The 18785-nt window shown below is 40.9% G+C and overlaps 1 protein-coding gene across 3 annotated transcripts in view; it reads right to left on the bottom strand.

Annotated features, from left to right (window-relative positions):
* DCLK1 (doublecortin like kinase 1) overlaps positions 1 to 18458 on the bottom strand; it is a 230564-nt gene extending 212106 nt beyond the window's left edge. For all 3 annotated transcript variants that reach the window (XM_058829307.1, XM_058829306.1, XM_058829308.1), the window contains exons 1-3: positions 18212 to 18458; positions 14861 to 15249; positions 5211 to 5557 (exon numbers count right to left, since the gene is read on the bottom strand). In XM_058829307.1, coding sequence (XP_058685290.1) covers positions 5211 to 5557; positions 14861 to 15236 — 723 coding nt within the window. In that variant the 5' untranslated portion in view covers positions 15237 to 15249; positions 18212 to 18458. The remainder of the gene's footprint in view (positions 1 to 5210; positions 5558 to 14860; positions 15250 to 18211) is intronic.
* Between the last annotated feature and the right edge of the window lie 327 nt (positions 18459 to 18785).

Below are 18785 nucleotides of genomic sequence, written 5' to 3'. Positions count from 1 at the left end.
AAATGTTTTTCACTTGTTAAGAACAAAACCATAAAAAATACGTTTGTTTTAGGTGTAGGTGCAAACAGTTGCTTTTGCTACCTGAAGAGAATGTTTTTTTAGAACAGTAGTATTCCTTTCTAAAAACTACAGTATCACATGTCTTCAGAAAGACAAGTCCACATGAGAGGGAGTTTTTTTGCATCATAACATAGCCAGTTTATAGTGGGTTTCCACTAAAAAAACAAAAGCATATTACATTCAATGAAGAAGCCTCAAGCTTTCCAGCACTGTGATGTTCTCTTTCCTCGTCAGCCACCATTCTTTAATAGCTATCTTAATGGCTTAAACAAGGTTCTTGAGGGACATTCTACACCTCACACTGTACCTTCTGTAAGGTATATGTCTTTAAGTAACTGTGGCTGCATTTCATACCAGTAAAGGTAATTTGATTTGTGAAAAAATCTGTATCAGGAAAGAAAGAAAAAACAATAGATAGTGACTTTTATTCTGGTATCTCTAGCACTGACCATTTATCTGTCTGGAGTCAAATCAACAGCCTAGTGCATAAACTGAAAAAAAATTTGTATGACTGCATCTTGTTAAGCTAAGCAAACTACCTGTTCAAATAAGTAGGTCCTATTATAAACCAGATGTTTGTTCTGCCAAAAGCAAACAACACTGTTGTCCAACCTTTAGTCTTTGTCAAAACAAGCACCCTGTAAATACCATGCACAAATATACACAACATAATAGCTAAAATAGCCATAAAAACCAGCACTGTTTCACAGAATTGCTCTTAAATGTGACCTTAATTTCATTTTTTCCCATTTAAGTCATTGGTGTTATTCTAGAAGTGCACCAAGCAAACAGAAACCAGAAAATAGCCTGCAACAAAACAACTGGGCTCTATCTCCACATGCAGCTTGTGTTCTCAATGTCTGCATTGTGTCCACACACTGCCTTTCAGAAGGCCATTTTTTAATGCACATCAAACTAAAAATGCCACCTTCTGTTAAGGAAAGGTAAGAAATCAAACTGGAATAGTGCAGCTACAGTAAAGCAAGACACATTTCAGTCAAGAGAAAGTGTTTCTTCTCTGCACATGTGATAATATTAAGGGTCAATGCTGACAATATCTCTTCCTGAACTTAAACATCAGGTTAGCCTAAAAAATGGAGTAGTGCTCATAGTAAGAGTATGCCCTCATTATTCGTATTCCTAAGGCAGCCATTATACCTACTCATTCTATTTTTACTTTCCTTACATAGCAAAGCTGGCAAGGAAAATGCCTCAAGATCTCCCCCTGGAAAGTTTTTGAGTTTGGCCTGTGCTCATAAAACTGTTAAACACTTCTGAGAGTCCCACCATCTTCAAATGCATCGCTGTAGTACAGGGGAGTAATTCTATCTCTTTCTCTAGAGTACAAAGACCTTTTCTACCCCAGTAGAAATTAAGTATATCTATAGTAGTATGCACAAACTATTTCGGACATGGTGTGAAACCTATCCAGCTCTGAGGAGTCATTAATAATTAAACTGCAAAAGTATGTTAAATGCAGGCCATTGATGTACCTTATGACCAGACTGTAGCTGTAAATTGTGCCCTTTTCTAACAAATGAAATGATATACTAAGGCTCCTGAGACCTAGAAGTCAAAATACAGATTCTGACAGGCTACAAGGAAATGCAAATAAGCCGCTAGTTATCCTGTTTGTAGTAAGGAGAAACACTGGGGTTTTGTTCAATAAAACTAAAGTAATGCATGAAATCCTAAGTCAAAACCCACCCAATACTGAAAAAAATCAAGTTTTAGTCCCTGAACTGCCAATGACCCAATGAGACAGACTGGTTAAATTTGCTGGGATTTGCTTTATTGGAGTATTGTTTTCTCGTGGTTTTTTGTGAGTTTAGTATGCTTTCTTTCTGTTGTTTTGGTTTCCCTCCAACCCCTTCCTTCTGCTATTCCAGCATTAAAAAGTTGAAATGGCTAATACAACACACCTACTTAATTAAGTCCTGGAGTTTTAAGAAACATTCACAAAGCATCATGCACAACAAAATTACTAAATTTTCCAAAACCAGGAAGGAATTTTTGGGATGGGGAATCAAAGAAGATGGATGATGGATGTCAAAGGAGAGCTTTCCTCCTAGCAATTAAACTTTCCTCAGGTTCTGATTGTCTAGGTACTACCTCTTTCATCAAGAAATGCTCTTGACATTGTCATCAAATTTTACTGGCCATCATTTAGATTCCTCTTAACTGGACCAAACATTTATTAAGATCTTTTAAAGATACAGGTCAAAACATCCCAAATATCAAGGCTAGTGGAGGACCAGTATTTAAGAGTATTATTTTTCTATGTGTAGTGTCAGTATGGGACAACCTCCTAATTAGGATGCCCAACTAAGTCTCTGACTCCTGCTACTTTCTTTTTATTAGCCTGAGACATCTAATGATAATATAGACAATATCCAACAACAATATACATACCACACTGTCCACCTGCACTAACAATACAGGGGACTCATTATTGCTATGGAAGAGCAATTCCAGTGTTCGCCTCATAAAATAACTTGGAAGAGAGGACAGTACAGAATGGCCTGTCTCCAGATTATATTCCCAAAGAATGATCCCAGGACAGCCTAATTCTCTTAGCCTTACAGAAAATTACTTTTCTTGACTCAGAGCTTTAAGATTTTATTGCTTTTTAAGTTAGCGATGAAAGATTTAATCACGGATTTGTTAGATTTAGCCCCTCAACACAGGCTTTTCCAGAACCTTCAGAGCTCCAGAAGGAGTCACAGTAGAAGCTCCCAACTACAAATAGTACTGGAAAAATTTTGGATTTACCATGGATTTCCTTCCAGTAATAATTCACAGCTTGAATTTAGGAATAAAAAAAAAAATCTATCACTGTGTCCCCAGCACCATCTGGGAGATCAGGCTTTTGGCAAAGAAAAATGGAGCAGCAATTGCTTAGCAGCACAGGAAATCAATGACTTCCCCACTCAGGGCTGAGCAACAGGCTGCTCCTGCTGAGCACGGAGTCATTCACTTCCCTTCCTGCCAGGAAAGCTGCTCTGTACATGGAGACAGCCAAGTCCCTGGTACACCTGCAGGGCACACACCCCCCTTCCTCTAAACCCTGACCTTACCAGGAGGGTTAGACAGAGTTACACAATTCCATGCGTATATCCAAAAGGGGAAGGAATGTGGTGATGGCAGTCTCTTGGGAGAGCTTCTGGACACCACGGCTTCAGGCTACAAGGTAGTTAACAAAACCACTTATTAAAGCTCAAGTCGAAGCTCATGAGTTGACAAAGGATTCAACTGAACTTTGCCAAGTAAGGGCCAAAAAAATCTGGACATCCCTTTTGCCCCAGTGGTAGAATAATACCAGGTAATTGCAGGAATTAGAGTTCCAAAACAGGTGTAAAGGGTTTTTTTTGTTTGTCCTAAGCACAATTGCTAAAGGGGAGTTTTAAATAAAAAAAGATAAAAGCAAGTACTTTATCCAGGAGACAACATTGGCATCCTTCCAGGCTGCACTTCTTCAGAGCTAAACCACAAGTTTATTTACATATAAAATACAAAGCATATGCGTTCCATTTTTACTGAGAGGGTTTGCAGGAATCTGCATAATCATTCAAGATCTTCTGTCAATGTGACAACAGAGACTGCCACTGACCTCTGCAGCTTTAAAATCTCAACTCCTTCCTCAAATGTAGTAGTCTTAGTGCTCCTTGGAGCATGAGACAGGGTAAGGAAGAACAGGAGACGAGAGGTTCCCCCGACAGACGCTTCACCTTTGCCACAGACAAAAAGAATTTCACATCCACATTTTCCTCCAGGTCAAAGCTCCCAATAAAGTCACAGTAAGGAAATCATTGTAGGCATGTACACAGCCACCAAGAACGGTACTACTGTGTGTAACTGGTGTCAGAGGTTACTGACACAAAACAGCAGATGGAAGGGACTTCTGGTCAAGCCAGACTTGGCCCTGATTTGAACCAGTGTTTTGAATAAGCAGCTTGTCCTTTACTCAGCCCTCTCTGAGATCAGAGTACTGCTGTAGCTGTTTCTGGGGCTACGCCTACACATCAGCCCCAGTAACTGCAGGTATGTTAGGACATCACCAGATCTTGCTGTGCCTTTATTTACCTGTATCAGGCAGGATTTGGCAGCATCTCACAATATCAACGCTGTTTGCTGCATATCTGTGAATCATTGAAACTAGAATCTGTAAAAACACAGCTATATTACAGCAGAAATATCATGGTCTCTAGCAGCTTCTAGCTTCTCAGGGACAATTCTTCAGTTTAATAAGTTACATCTGTAAATGCAAATATCTGCCTTATTTCTCTAGAGTCACCATTGCTCTAAATCAATTCAGGTCACGCTGAAATTAGCCTTGCCCTTCAGCAGGTTAAGAGCTTCTCTCGTTTTGCTATAATTAATACATGTCCATAGAAAAATTACAAATAAAGTGAAAGACAAAAAAAAAGTGAGATTATTCTGTCGGTTTTTTTCGTGTCCCTCTATCCCCAAGTTCAATAAGAAGCCTCTCAAAAATCTCACTCTGCTGCAATTTAATAAGTCAGCAAAAAAGAGACACTGCTTGAAGGTATTTCACAGAAGAAATAACATGTAACCTACAAGAGACTTCTCACTAAATGTGAGCACCACATTTCATCCTACCTGTATTCCTGCAATAGGGAAAAAAGATCATTCATTTTCTAAGCCTGCACCTTCTTCACTGTCCATTTTAGGTGCAGTAAGATTCATCATTCAGTCACTCTGGAGAGCAGTAGGTCTGCATTTATCATGGTGAAATGCGTCCTCACTGTTTGTTCTTACAGTTTATGGAAAGCCAAGTACAATGACTCATAAAACTGCTGCAAGAAAAAGCTGAAACAAGTTAACAGAATGAGCTTCTCTTAAGTGACATCCTTCATCCTACGTTTCCGGGATGCAGAGCCAAAACCACATCACACTTTCAACCGAACAGATTTAGAGCTATTATTTATCATAAGTGGCTAGACCATCACCAAGGCCAAGTAATGCTTCGTGGTGTTCCTAAGCTGCTCACAGATCTTAAGTACACTACAAGCAGTAGAAAGTCTACATTCTAGGGCAAATGGGACTCTCTTTTACTCATGAACTACTCTTTTCCTTTTGGAAAATTGTATTTTCTTCATGCTGAGAATGGTCATTGTGAAAATTCTTACCTGCTTTCCATCTAGTGTGTACAAGCGTTTCACCACCCCTGAATCCAGCTTGATGGCATCGGTTATATCAGTAAGAACCTGTTCAAATGAATGTGCTGTCTTCTTGTTGAGCAGAATCCGGACTGCTTTCCGTGGCTTCACTCCGCTCCTGATGATAGTGACCAGTTTAGGCCGAATGAAATCCTTATTCTCTTTTGTATCGGGAGTACCTCCTTTAGCAGTGGCAAGAGATGGCACCGAACGAGAAGTAGAAGTTGTCTTAACATTCACTGACCAGTTTGGGTTTACATTCTTTGTGTACTCCAGTTTCTTGAAGGGTTCTATGGAACCACATACATAACTTTCCCCTGTGGAAACAAAAGCAGAAGTCCAGCAAGTCAGATTGGAGAGGGAAGGAAAAAGAGAAATGCAGGAGAATACAAAATCAAATCCTTCTCAAATTATTAAATATTATTCTTATCATTCTTGATCTACAGTGTATAAATATTGATCTCTTCCCTTCTCAGATGCTACTGACTAAACAATGAGTGACCTTTTAAAGATCACTCTTCAGCTAACTGTTCAAGAAATGCTGTTACAAAAATCCTTGAAAGCAGCAGTTTTCTTATCAGAAAACACTCTTTGCAGTGGGGATCACTGCTGTCAGTAAACACAGTATAAATAGTGTTTGTATTTCACCAGCTGCCCAGCCCCAGCACATTATCACAGTATTCTCCCAGCCTTCATGCTTAAGTGGCCCACTCCTAAAAAAACAACCGGCCACAAATACTTCAGAGGAGATACTGTGAAACATTAGGAAAAAAATATAGGCTAAAAATAAGTTTTTTATAAAAAAGTGGATGAAAGTGTCATGGAAATGTGTTAAACATTTGATTTTTTCAAAGCTGCAGGCATCATAAGCCCAGGATAGGTATAGACAATAAACCTCCCTGTATTATTTACTGACTAAATACATAATATGTGGGGAAAGGAAGACAAAGAGTAGCAATTACAGACTTCTCATCACAACAGATTTACCATACTTAAAAGAAAAATAGTGGTTATTAGTTCCTTTTTCTGTCAGAGAATTATCTAAGTAAAATATTTTTGCAAATACCACACCCACACAACTTCTGGGGAACAGGAAATCAGCCAGAAAACCCAGTACCCTGTAGATTAGCACCTGAAACCAGTCCAGCTGAAGGCTGCTGTGTAAGGGGCACCTGCTTGGGTGCTCCCAAACTCTCCCTTGGGCTTGACTCTGTGGCTGTGCTGGATGGGTTGAATCAGCTCAGTGATCTGACTGAACATACCAAAACCACTATTTTGCAATATCAAGCTGATCCAATTCATCCTCTGCCGGAGGAAAAAAAACAAACAAGCCAAACAAAAACTGAGAAAACTCAAAGAACCCCATACTAGATCTAGCAAGACCACACTTTCTGGCAGCCTGCAGTTAAATCACAAATAATGCAAGATCCAATACCACAGAGACATCTGAGATGTTTTAGTTCTTCTGGGTTCAAGAGTTCACTGTATGCTAACAGCACAGAGTCCTTCATGTCAGAAATTTAGCCCAGGGTAACAAAACCAGAACAAAACTCAGTGATGCACCTCCTATGTCTAAAAAAACATGTAAGAACCAAAGATACTCCTAATGATACCTACCCCTAAGGAAAGGGGACTCACAGTTCATCATTAAAAGTATTAAAAATTTACTTCTGGACAGGTTTCAAGGCACCAAAACCAATTTCACTGATATTACAGCACACAAGGAATGCAGGCAAGATACACAGAGTGACCACATTTAGAAAAGGAGGCAGGGAACCCTGGGACTTGAGGCTTGGATAAAGGTAGGCTCTTCCTTTTAGCCACTTCTAGCCACTTTTAGCCACAAGATAGACAGATATGCATATGGAAACATCTGAATAGAAAGGCTCAGCTACAGTAATGAGTGGTCAAACAGTGCAGGCTCTCCTTTATCCATGTCCCTGTCTAATTGTTCTAGTGTTAGCTACTCAATTACTGCCAGGTCAGAATGCACCCACAGAACCACATCCACAAAATTAGAAAGTTTTAAGGGAAAAAAAGAAATCCTACTATGAGTAAGACTACTCTCAATAAAATAAATACCTGCTCTATAAAATAATTTGCAGAAGTCTGTTTTCTAAATTTTTAAGCAAAATTTATTCTTGTCTACACTTGTGTTTGCAGTAAGATGTAAAATCCACCAGCAACCTCTTATTTTTATTTTTTTTTTGAGGGGGTATAAATCTGGATTTTCAAGTTCAGTCCTATTAGGGAAATTGTTCACCTCAGTTGCACAAAATATCATTTATTTAAAATCAAATCCTCAAATTAAAACTCACTTCTCAAAGGGTAGGCTCATAAATAAATGTCGATACACAGTGTACTCAGAAGATTTACATTTCATTTATTAAGAACTCTTCTGGTTCCCCTTCTTGAAAGGACAGCATTCCACACGATTTTTAATATCAGCTACATTTAAAGGTCAGATGGATTCCTCGTAGCATTTAACTGCACATCAGCTCTTCATTACAAAACTAAGTTTGTAAGAACGATCATTAAAAAAGGACCAATAGAACCACTGAAGCTTTGGGATTGTTTGAACACAAGAATTTTTTCCCTTTCCTCATTTCCAGTGGTACCATATTACATCAATAAAATATTTACACCAAGATAACTTCTTCCCTTCAAGAGGCTCAAATTTAGCTACAGAACACCTTGGAGGTAGAGCATCCAAGGCCTTTTACGGTAAAATATCTTTAGTAAGAACTATTTTATATAGGTTAATAGAAATACAGATACTTCTCCCATAATGTTGTTGTTTAAAACTATTTTAAACATTAGCCAGAGACGCAATTTTCATGCATGCTGGTCCTAAGGGTCAGGCGTGTAAGAATAAAGAATCTTTAGAGCCTCTGGTGATTGTATGCAGAGTAAATCTCAAAGAAAGGGACAAAAGGTCTTCACCTAGATTTTCATTCTCTTCTTTTCCACCAGTACTCTCAGGAGAGAAGACTGTAAAGAAGTTTCACAAGGGGCATAGTTCAAAAGTCCAATAAATCCATCACCTGCTTTAGCTATTGCTTCCTCATGATCAGATTTGAGTAATTGGCAGCTGGAAGAAGAAAGTAACAATCTCCAGACACTAGATTCCTAACAGAACAAGTATTGAGAAGGATTCTTTGAAGAAACTGGATTAAGCAAAGGGCACAGACAACATAGCCCATTTAAAAGTGTCAATTTGATTGCAGCTCCCCAGGAGAGGGGAGCAAGTGTTTCACAGTGCAGTCAGCTGTCACTAATGGAATTTTGACTCTTGATTACAGTATCAATAGCCATTAGGAAAAGAAAAGAGGAACACCCAGCTGCTTTGGGAGATCTGGCATTGAGGAAAAAAAGTGATTAGTACACCTTAGAAAGTATCCCTTTCCTGGGACCCTCTTTACAGCACCAGTGCAAATGAAACACCACTGGAACCTTTCAAAAAATATGCGTAGCACTTGTTGTTCAGTTTCCAACCACTAACCCTATAATTTAATTTTTATAAATGCTCAACACTTCAGGAAATACCGTGTGGAACAATAAAATTAATCTTAGCATTGAGAAATTAATCAGAAAGCTAATCATGTAGAAGGGCGGATCTCAAAACAATTTTATGTTTTATGTTTATGTTAAAAAAAACCAAAAAAACAACTACCTGCAGTTACACATCTGTCAAAATTCAATGCAGCTAAGCTATCAGAGACGTGGAACACTGGAGGATAGCCCTTATAGGTCATGACACAATTTCAAGACATGCATCACTTACTAAGTATTTTTTAAAATGGTATCTGTGTATACAAAGTGGTTGCTAAGGACACATTGAATCAATGCACATAAGTACTAGAGCTTTCCTGATGCAAGTGTCTCCCTGTTTTCCACATTGGTACTAGCAGTTAGTTTGCTTTCTTCAGCTTCCTGATATTCTTCCTCTAAGAGTGACCAAGGCATCATCTCTTAAAAGCCATTTTTTGTGTTGCTTTTCTGTGCTTAAGGTGACTTGGCCTAAAGCAGCTTCATGAGGAAGCCAGTTGATCTTAAGTGGAAACCCTGGAGAAGGAAGAGAGAACCTGTTTGAATCACACAAGCAGAGAGGGAACATCAACCCCTCTTTGCAGAGGTCAGGACTTGCCAATTTGTTGAAAATAGTGTTGATTCCCTGGAGTACAGTATGCAGTAGGAACATAAAGATTAATTAGCAGTGATTTAATTTCCCCAACAGATAGGGCAAGAAATATGTTTAGAGGATGGGGAAGGGACTAGCACCCCCAGCACTCCATACCCAGGCATACCTGCCTTCTCTAACTTCTGCCCTTTGGTTTTATACATACAAAAGTCAGAATCTCAATCTCTCAGGAGAAAGGACAAAGAATTCTGACTGTGCCTTACCACACAGAGCAGATTGCAAAAGGAAGATGACCTGAATGAAATAAATTACTGATACCTGATAGTTCCCAAATGCGTTAGTTAATAGAACAGTAACCTACTTTAACTACATTGCTCCTGCCTTGTCTTTCTGCAGGCTCTGAAAAAATGCAGTGGTGCAAAAGAGATGGAGCATCTACAGGAAATAAATCTGACCTACACATGTTCACCTAGCAATCAGATGCACCAGAAACTTTAAATCACATCTCCCCTGACCTTTGAAAGGACTTCTTTCACAAATTTTCCTCCTTCTCAGTTCAGACCAAAAAGTTCTTTTTTTTCCCTCATCAAAAGCCAAATAAAAATACTTCCTCTTCCTCTGCCCCCTCAAATTTCTGCAATCTTGTTACAAGTAAGATGTACACCCTTAAAAAAAACACCACCAAAAATAATGTAAAGCACCTAGAATAAGAAACCACATGGACTTCCAAGAAGCTGTTAAGCAAAACACAAAAATGATCAAGCAGCTAACGGATGAACAAAATAATCAAATAAACAGTGCCAGTACAACCCTCTACTATTTTATGCAACAGGATCATTCAGCTGTTTGTTTATTAAACAATATAAGGACTGCAGCCATCTCTGCCACAGGATTCAGTCCAAGTTTCCCTAAATTTGATAGCCCTGGATCAAGTCCATGATAAATATCCAGTGTAAATTTAATCCTACAAACAAATGTCCACATAGATTCAGCTCTACAAACATTTAAACAGATACTTTACCATTATTATTTTGATAACACATTACACATGCATATGAATCTTTCCAGCCCATCAATTCCCAGCTGCTGAGGTAGGCATGACCCAGAAGAAAGAATCCATTAGCTCTAGAGAGCATCAGAGACCATGCCAATCAATTCCTAAAGTCTGACCTGGCTGGGCTTCTCACCAACAACACCCAAGTGGTTGGCAGAGTCAAGAAGGCAGCAGGAATACTGGGAAGGAGAGAGAGAAGCTGAGGTATGAGAAATGAGGTGATAATAGGAGTAGCAAGACCCACATATACAAGAAGTTAGGAACACTTGCAGCCCATCACTTCAGCAAGGAGACATTGCCTTTTGAACCCTCCTCTGGCAGGCAGCTTCTCTGAGCACAAACTGCCTGCCTCCATCACGAGAGCCTCCCCACAGTCCTCATGTGACCCAGCATCTCCTCTGCCCTGCAGCAAGGTTCACATCTCCCAAGAGTTATTAGCTGGTTACAGCTATTACTGGATTTTAGAGCTGGTTTATCTGCATCCTTTCAAACTGCTCCTTCAACAAGGTTTGCAGTTCTGAGGTAATTTTCTTTTTCAGATTATTCCTTAAAACTGTTTTTGCCGTTATGCCTACACAAAACATGCACACACAGATAGAAGTCTTTAGAATCGTTTGGCAGTGCACCCAATATTGACATGTGACAAAATTGTTTCCCAGTATGCTCTCAGACTTGTGGTCTGGGGTTTTTGGTTTGTCTTTGACTGCCAGCTCTCGGCTGCAGGTTTCAGCTTTGTGGTAGGTGTTGCAGAAACCTAAAACAATCAATTCTGATTCACACCCAAGACTCTGAGGTAATATTACGATAAAAAATAATGAGAAAAGGATGCAGTTCTGGCTATGGATTGATTCTGTGGTCTTTGTTCCATGTAGCAGGGTCCCAGACATAAAACCTGTAAATATTCTTTGTTTCAGAGTTATCTTGCAATGTTCATTGGTTATTTTGCAGGTAAGACCTCTCCATCTTCATATTTAAGGATGATACAGTTTTGAAGAAGCAAAGTCCTTTCCTTAAACTTCCTTTATAGCTAAAAAATTTAGCCTTCAAGAGCAACTTCATCTTTATTGTTTCTACATGCTTGGCATGTCATGCCTAGGGAATAAAGTCATGTCACATTCAGAATCCATTCTTTAAACATAAGAGGGTCCTAACATCAGGGCTGACAAGAAGAAGGAACCTGAATCCATTTAATTATTTCCTTCATGTAGGGTGACAGAAGTTACAGACTATGTGAAACTTTTTACAAGAGTACGTACCCCCTGTTCCCAAATTCCAACAAATCTCACATGCGTAAGTCTTAAGAAAAACAAAAAACAACCAAACAAAAATACAAGGGGGGGGAAAAAATGAAAACAAAAAACCAAAATCAATCAAACCACAGAACCCAGAAAACCCCCATGCCCAAGGAAGTCATTACTTTCAAATAAAGGGAAAACACGACCATGCATCTCAAAATAATCTACAGCACCAGCATACAGCCATGCCAGCTCTGAAGAGTATGCATAATGAAACTAAATATAACTGAAGCAAAACAGCTCTTTTACAATCTCTTTCCTTTGGGACTATCTTTCATGCAGTTTTGTGTATTTAGCTCTGGGATGACAGTGGCTGCTGTCTCATTTCCCCCAAGAGCCTCTCTGTCTTTATGTATCTCATGAGAAGGTAAGAGTACAGGAACTTCCTCACAGGCATAAAGGCAAAAAAACAACTCTAAAAATCAAGGGTTTATACATTTGCTTTCCATTGCAATCACCAAATCAATGCCCCCCCAATCATATAAATTCATAACACTCTCGATAAATTAATTAGTGAATTCACACAGGAAGGGAGTAGCCTCACCATGAAGAAAGCAATGCTTCCTATTTCAGTAGTTGGAGCACAAATGTCATTTGGCAAGAGGCAAAAATCAAGTGATTTTCCAGCTATTTAAACACAAAGCACAGCTTCAAGCTAATTAATGCTGTACCAGGCAAACCAAACTCTAATAAATTTGTATAGTAAAGAGTGCAAGGGGCTTATGCAAAAACCATCACTGAGCTAATAATATACGAACCCGTGCTCCACTGTGAAGTTCTGCAAGTGAAACAACCTATCCTGCCGTTTTATACAAATAAACAGAAGCCCCTTTTCAGATAGAATGAGGATGTAGCTCTCTTCTTCCACACAAAGACTGACTTCTGTAAATCCCACAGACTTAATGGGACAAGAAAACAAGACTGCCCTCCTTGAACTATACCAGTAAGGGAAGATGTATTCACTGAAAGGGTAAGGAATAAAGTCCCATAGGACAAAAAGAAACCCCAATTGCCTTCTTTAAAATAACCCTAGGCTCTTGCACTGTCATTCATTTTGACTGACTGATTAATAACTGGCATTATTCTTCACTAGGGTGCCAAAATAAACCAACCTTACAGGTTGCTGAATTTATTTCTGAATTCAGTTCTTTTTCAAAACTGGTTCTGACTGGCTGCAAAAGGACTGTGCAAATCAACCTTAACATCAATGAAGCTTGCTTCTTGTTGAGCAAACCAATCAAATAAGCAAATGCACAAAGATTGCTTTTTAAACAGACGTTGATTAATATTGGTCTGTCCCCCCAGAAATTGATTTTCTCTAGCAATTAAATACTGTCCTGACAAATGTAGTTTTAACTGTGCCCTGAAATTGATAACATTGCTCCTAAGACCAGTTTCCTTTCCACTTCACTACACCTCTGGTCCTAACCTCCAAACCTGTTACTTAGACAGACAGTCCCGCCCCTTCAATTTTCTTCCAGGAGCATCTTCATGTTGTCCCCTAGTTTCCTTTTAACACAAGGAAGATTATCAAGAATATCAGGCTCTCACTACTGAAAAAGCTTTCCTCTGCTATGACAAAAAGGAGACAATCCAATGGTGGCTGAACACCTGCTATGCAAAGCTGTGGTCCTCCTTCAGGAGCCACATTTGGCATTACCCTTTTATTCTTCTCTCTCCATATTAGCCTTCTTCTGATCCTCGCATTTCCTCCTGATACTGCAAGTTCTCTCACCTGGTGCTAAGAATGAAAATCACATATAAATTACAATCTCTGTTACAACTCTAAATTTTCTGTCTGGTGGCTATCTATCCATTCTTTATTGGTTTGTCCATGGCACACTGGGACCAGAGGTAAGATGGAAACAAAAATGAATTAATTGTTCCACCTTTATTTTCTTGGAACACAATCAAGCACCTGCATTTAAACCTCACAGGTAAGAAATTCTCATTTATGGCCATGTGATAGTCAATGTCTTCATACTCTGCACATTCTGATGTTTTACACTAAAAATCCACCGCAGTCCAGAAGCACTTCATGTTGGAAAAGCTACTTTACCTATTCGTAAAACTTGTGAAATGTATTATTAATTTTTAAGTTTAATATTCAAATTGATTAATGCTGACAGCTTCTTTTGGCGGTAGAACGACCACCGAAGGAGTGATAAATTTGTTCTCAATGGGCAAATTAATGACTGGCGTGTCTGACATTTAAAAGTTACCATGAATTGTCAGTTCTGACCAAATCACTGGTGATGGCTTATACTGCAGGTACATGAGTCTCTTTTACAGACAACGTAAGATCTCTACAACTACATGAAGGAGGTTGTAGCAAGGTGGGTGTTGGTCCTCTCTCACAAGTAACAAGCAATAAGGAAAGAGGAATAGCCTCAAGTAGTGCCAGAGCAGGATTAGATTGGGTGTTAGGAAAAATTTCTTCATGGAGGGGGCTGTCAAGCATTGGAACAGGCCATCCCTGTAGGTTTTTAAGATGTGCAGATGTGACACTTTGGGATATGATTTAGTGGCGGCCTTGGCAGTTGTGGGTTAATGGTTGTACTCAATGATGTAAGAGATCTTTTTCAACCTTACCAATTCTATGACTGGGGAAAAGGGATATGCTACAGGGGAAAAAATGTTTACAATCTACCCCAGCTGAATCACAGCTGCACCCAATGAGAAGTTAGTATTTTACTTAAGGCATATTTACCTGTAAAGAAAAGATAGAGCTCTTCATTAGGCTTCACAGACTTAAAAAACCAAAAACATCTGAACTGAATTTCACACAGGTTTCATTAGCACCACAGACCTTCTGAAGTTTAACAGACTAAACTCTCATTGGTACTTTACCCTGCATCTTTACGAAAAGAAGGATAGACGCAATCTTCAGAATCTAGGAGTTCAACACTATGTTGAAAGGAAAAGGTTAGACATGTTCAACAAGAAGGAAATAAGTAGCAAGGCAAAAATATTTCAAGATTATTATATTAAGATATTCACAATTCTATTCAGACCATTGAAAATCCTTCCTTTATCAATAAGAATACCATTACCTCTTTTTGAAAGACTTAACAGATTAGACAAAGGCTGACTCAAACTTAGCCTTACACCTCCAGATCTTACTGCTCACCTTCTACTAGCTGGTCCAAGGAGGAAATCTTCTTGGAGCCATCAATTGTATAGATTGTTCTCACTCCCTGGGGCAGGTTCACATTGTCGGACAGAGTTCGGGTCAGGTCAGCCAGGAGAGCTTCAAAGGATCTAAACCGGTCAGGGGAGATGGCATATACAATCCCTTTGAAATACCGGTCTCCATTACGGTAGAAACGAACTTTCTTGGCTTTCTTCTCAGAACTCAGGGTCTGTAGAGTACGGGTTCGGTAAAAGCTGCAGTGGGCACTGTGAGTAGGGCTGGGTAAACCATTCACCCGGGACCCTCTACCATATCGCTGCGCTTTATCACGCTCATCAAAATGCTCCAGCTCCATATCTCTCCCAAGGGACATCTTGAAGTTCAACCTAAGGAATGCACAAAGGAGAGAAAAAGCTTAAGAAACTAAGAAGTTTTAAGGGAGGACAGTTTAAAACTTCCTGTTCTATATGTTGTTCTTACAGAGGACTACTTTCTAGGTTGAGAAAAATGTTTGAATAAAACCACACTCCATTCGCATGGTCATTTTACACATAAGCCTCTTGCCATGCCGTAAGAGCTACAGTAAGTTAGACGTCGTAACAACATCACTCACGAGACCAAATGCTAACAATATGCAAACACTGAGAAGTGTTTGTTCCAATTTAGTGTGCTGGAAAATGAGGTGACGAAGCTGACCTACTGGAAAAAAGGAACAAATGCATCAGCTTTCCACTTTTTCTCATGTTATATTCAGGTGCTATTTGAGTCTCATCTACCTTCTAAACTGTTTGCCGCCGCCAAACTCTTGGTTCCAATCGTGATCTCAAGAGGTGCTGTTTCAGAAGGACAGCCAGTTGCCAACAACTAAGCAATTAAGAAATTTTCAGAGGAACAGATTTGGCATGTTGGCAATGAGAATCAGGACTATCACTCATAGTGGGTCAATCCCAATGTTAGAATCTACCTGCATATTCCAACCATTGGTTTCCTCACAGCCTAAGCTTTGTAATAAATTACTTCAGTTGTCCTCGTGCAAATGCTTTACACAGTCTGAACCAAGAGAAGGGCTCAAAGGACATGAAATTTTAAAGAAATATGTTAGAGGAAGACAGTGTTTTTCAATGAGCAAGCTACTTCAGTGCTCTATATCTTGCAAGATGTATTACTAATATCCTAACCCTAATACTCAAATTCATTAAGACAAACAGCTTCTTTTGCCATCACCAAAGGACTGATAAAATCAGTGTAATTGAGCAAACCAGCAATTGGTGTCTCCCATGTTAGAAACAGCCATCAGCCCTGACCAAAACAATACCAGTTGTTCAATACAGTTTACATAAATTGAAGTTCACATGTCCTGAAATAAAATCAAGGAGGCAAATACTTCTGTTCCATTTTGACAACCAACTCAAGACTAAATAGTACAAAGTGCACATTACTCTTCACAAATAGAAGACACAAAAATACCAAAAAATAAAATTATCAAAATATCATTAGCTTCAAAACATATTCATTTTCATTTAGGAGCCACCTAGATTTGCAGTTGTCTGCAGAATAGTAAAGCACTGTAAGTTTATTTATAGCACAGATACATAGACCTAATTTAGAAGTGGCCTCTCTCATTGATTTCCAATAAAAAGACAAAAACCAGCAAGCACTAGCTTTGTTTCAACCACTCATATTGATGTGACCATTAAGAAAAAAAGATGTGTTCAAACCAGCTGTAGAACAGTGGGAGGAAATAGAGAAAAACTTACAGATGCTCTTTGGCTTGCAGAAGTTTGTATTAAACCAGTGATTATATAGCTGGACCCTGATGCTGCAAAGCTGTAGGTGATGTGCACAGCAACTTCTCAGGGCAGTCCATGTGCTGGACTAGAACAAGCACCAAAGGCAAATGTGGGGCCCCAGTGGAAATTATTTACCCTACTTTGGTTACAGCTCACAACTGACATTGTTACATTGACATAGGATCACATGCTTATGTATAAATGCAGGATTTATACTTGTAAATCCTTTAAAAGTACCTACACGTAGTACAGTGTATGTGTGTGTGTTTTCTTATATATATTTAAGAAAAAGACTAATCTCTGTTTTTCCCATGCACACTACATCCCACTTCAGTGAAATGAACAAGAACATTTGCTGTGGCATTTCACTGATGCTTCTTTATAGGTTAAATGCAAAATATAGCTTAGTGGCCATATTTTAGGATTGAGAACACACCACCACTGCTTCCATGTTTAAAAAAATTTGTAATTTATTTTAACTCACATCCAGCCCCAGTGGGAACCTGTTATTGAGATTTAACAAACCCAGAATGCACAATTCAGAAACCGTATCTCTGTAGAAATTCCCATGCCAAGAAAAATGGATTTTTCTTAGGTCTGCTGATTCCTTTACTCAAACCATCTCAAATATACACCAAAATCCCACCCCCCCCCCAAAAAAATATAAAAATAAAAAGTTTAGAAGAAGATATACTCTTTCAGCTTTATTAATTTTAGACGAGGGGAGGAAGGAGTGCGAGTCACTGTCCTTTCTTTCACACGTTTATGCTTTTATCAATAATGCCTGTAATTCCCAACTACATCCTTAAAACCGAAATAGAGCTCCCCTTTAGCTCCACAGTTCTGGTATGTATAGAAAAGCGTGTTTAAACCACAAGGTCAGAGCAGACAAAGAAATCCTAAACAATTTGATCTGATATTTCCGTCTGTATGCATAAATACATAGTCTTATACAGGCAGATACGGAAAACCGAACAGACACGCCCCTGAAAAACCACCATGCCAACACTTCACACCCTAACATCTGTTAAAGAATCATTTATAACCCAGGTGTGGGTGATCATTTCCATGGAAAAAAAACCACACATGCTGATAAAAAACCCGCACCACGCCGCGATGTGTCTGGGACCCAGGGCAGATCATACGGCGACGAAGCAGCAGGATGACCACGAGTCACCTGCGGAGGGCGGCGGGTTTGGTGGGGGAACAAGGATACATGCGGCAGCGGGTTCACGAAAAGATGGGGTTCATTCTGCTGGGATGGGGGAACCGCGTGTGAGACATCCCCATTCCTCTGGAGGCGGCACCAGGCTCCTCAGCCCCCCGCGACCCGCAGGGTGCCCGAGCCGGGGCCGCCCGGGGCAGCGCCGCGCCCGCTCCCCGGGGCCGCCCGGGGCTCCCGCAGCCCGGCCCTCGCTCCGCACCCGCGGAGCCGCCGCCCCACACAATGGGCACAGGTGCATCGCTCCGCTCCGCCGACCGCGCCCCGGCGGCCCCGCACGCCGCAGCCCCCGGCAGGACAGGGCAGGGCAGGCACGGCCCCGGCCCCGGCGCTTACCTGCTCTCCGCAGCCTGGCGGGCACCTCCTCACTCAGATTGCCGGCCGGGCGCGGAGGGAAGGCGGCGGCTCGGAATGGGAAGCGGCCAAAGAGCGGCGGCTCCCGCCCTCCCCCCGCGACCACCCGGCTGCAGGCGCAGTAGTTGCCGCAGAAAGCGGCTCCGCTGCCTTTGTTACGCCTCCCCTGGCTGTAGCGCGCTGCTGGGGAGCCCGGGCTGCAGCTGCTTCGCCTTTCTTCTGCTGCTGCCGGTTGCAGTGATTTGCATTAGCCCGGCCCTCATTGAAATGCGGCTCTTCACACCAGCCTCTCCCAGGCGTTCTCCAGAGGGCGGCGCCGCCGCCGCTGTCTCCCCCTCTCTCCCCTCCCGTTGCGGGCTCGCTCTCCCATCGGCGCTGCGGGAATGCCGGGGCCGCTCCGGGCACGGCGCCCTGCCCGCGCCGGGTGCCAGCCCGGCCCCGCCGGGACCATCGGGCACCATCCCCGCGGGATCGCCCCGGGGAGCGTCCCAGCCGCACCGCGGGTCGCTGCCCGCCCGGCGCCTCCCTCCGCCCGGACAGCCCCGGGCCCTGAGAC

This window comes from Poecile atricapillus, chromosome 1 (genome assembly GCF_030490865.1).
Source record: "Poecile atricapillus isolate bPoeAtr1 chromosome 1, bPoeAtr1.hap1, whole genome shotgun sequence".
In the NCBI taxonomy this organism is placed as follows: domain Eukaryota; kingdom Metazoa; phylum Chordata; class Aves; order Passeriformes; family Paridae; genus Poecile; species Poecile atricapillus.
This window is presented reverse-complemented; position numbering and strand designations above follow the sequence as displayed.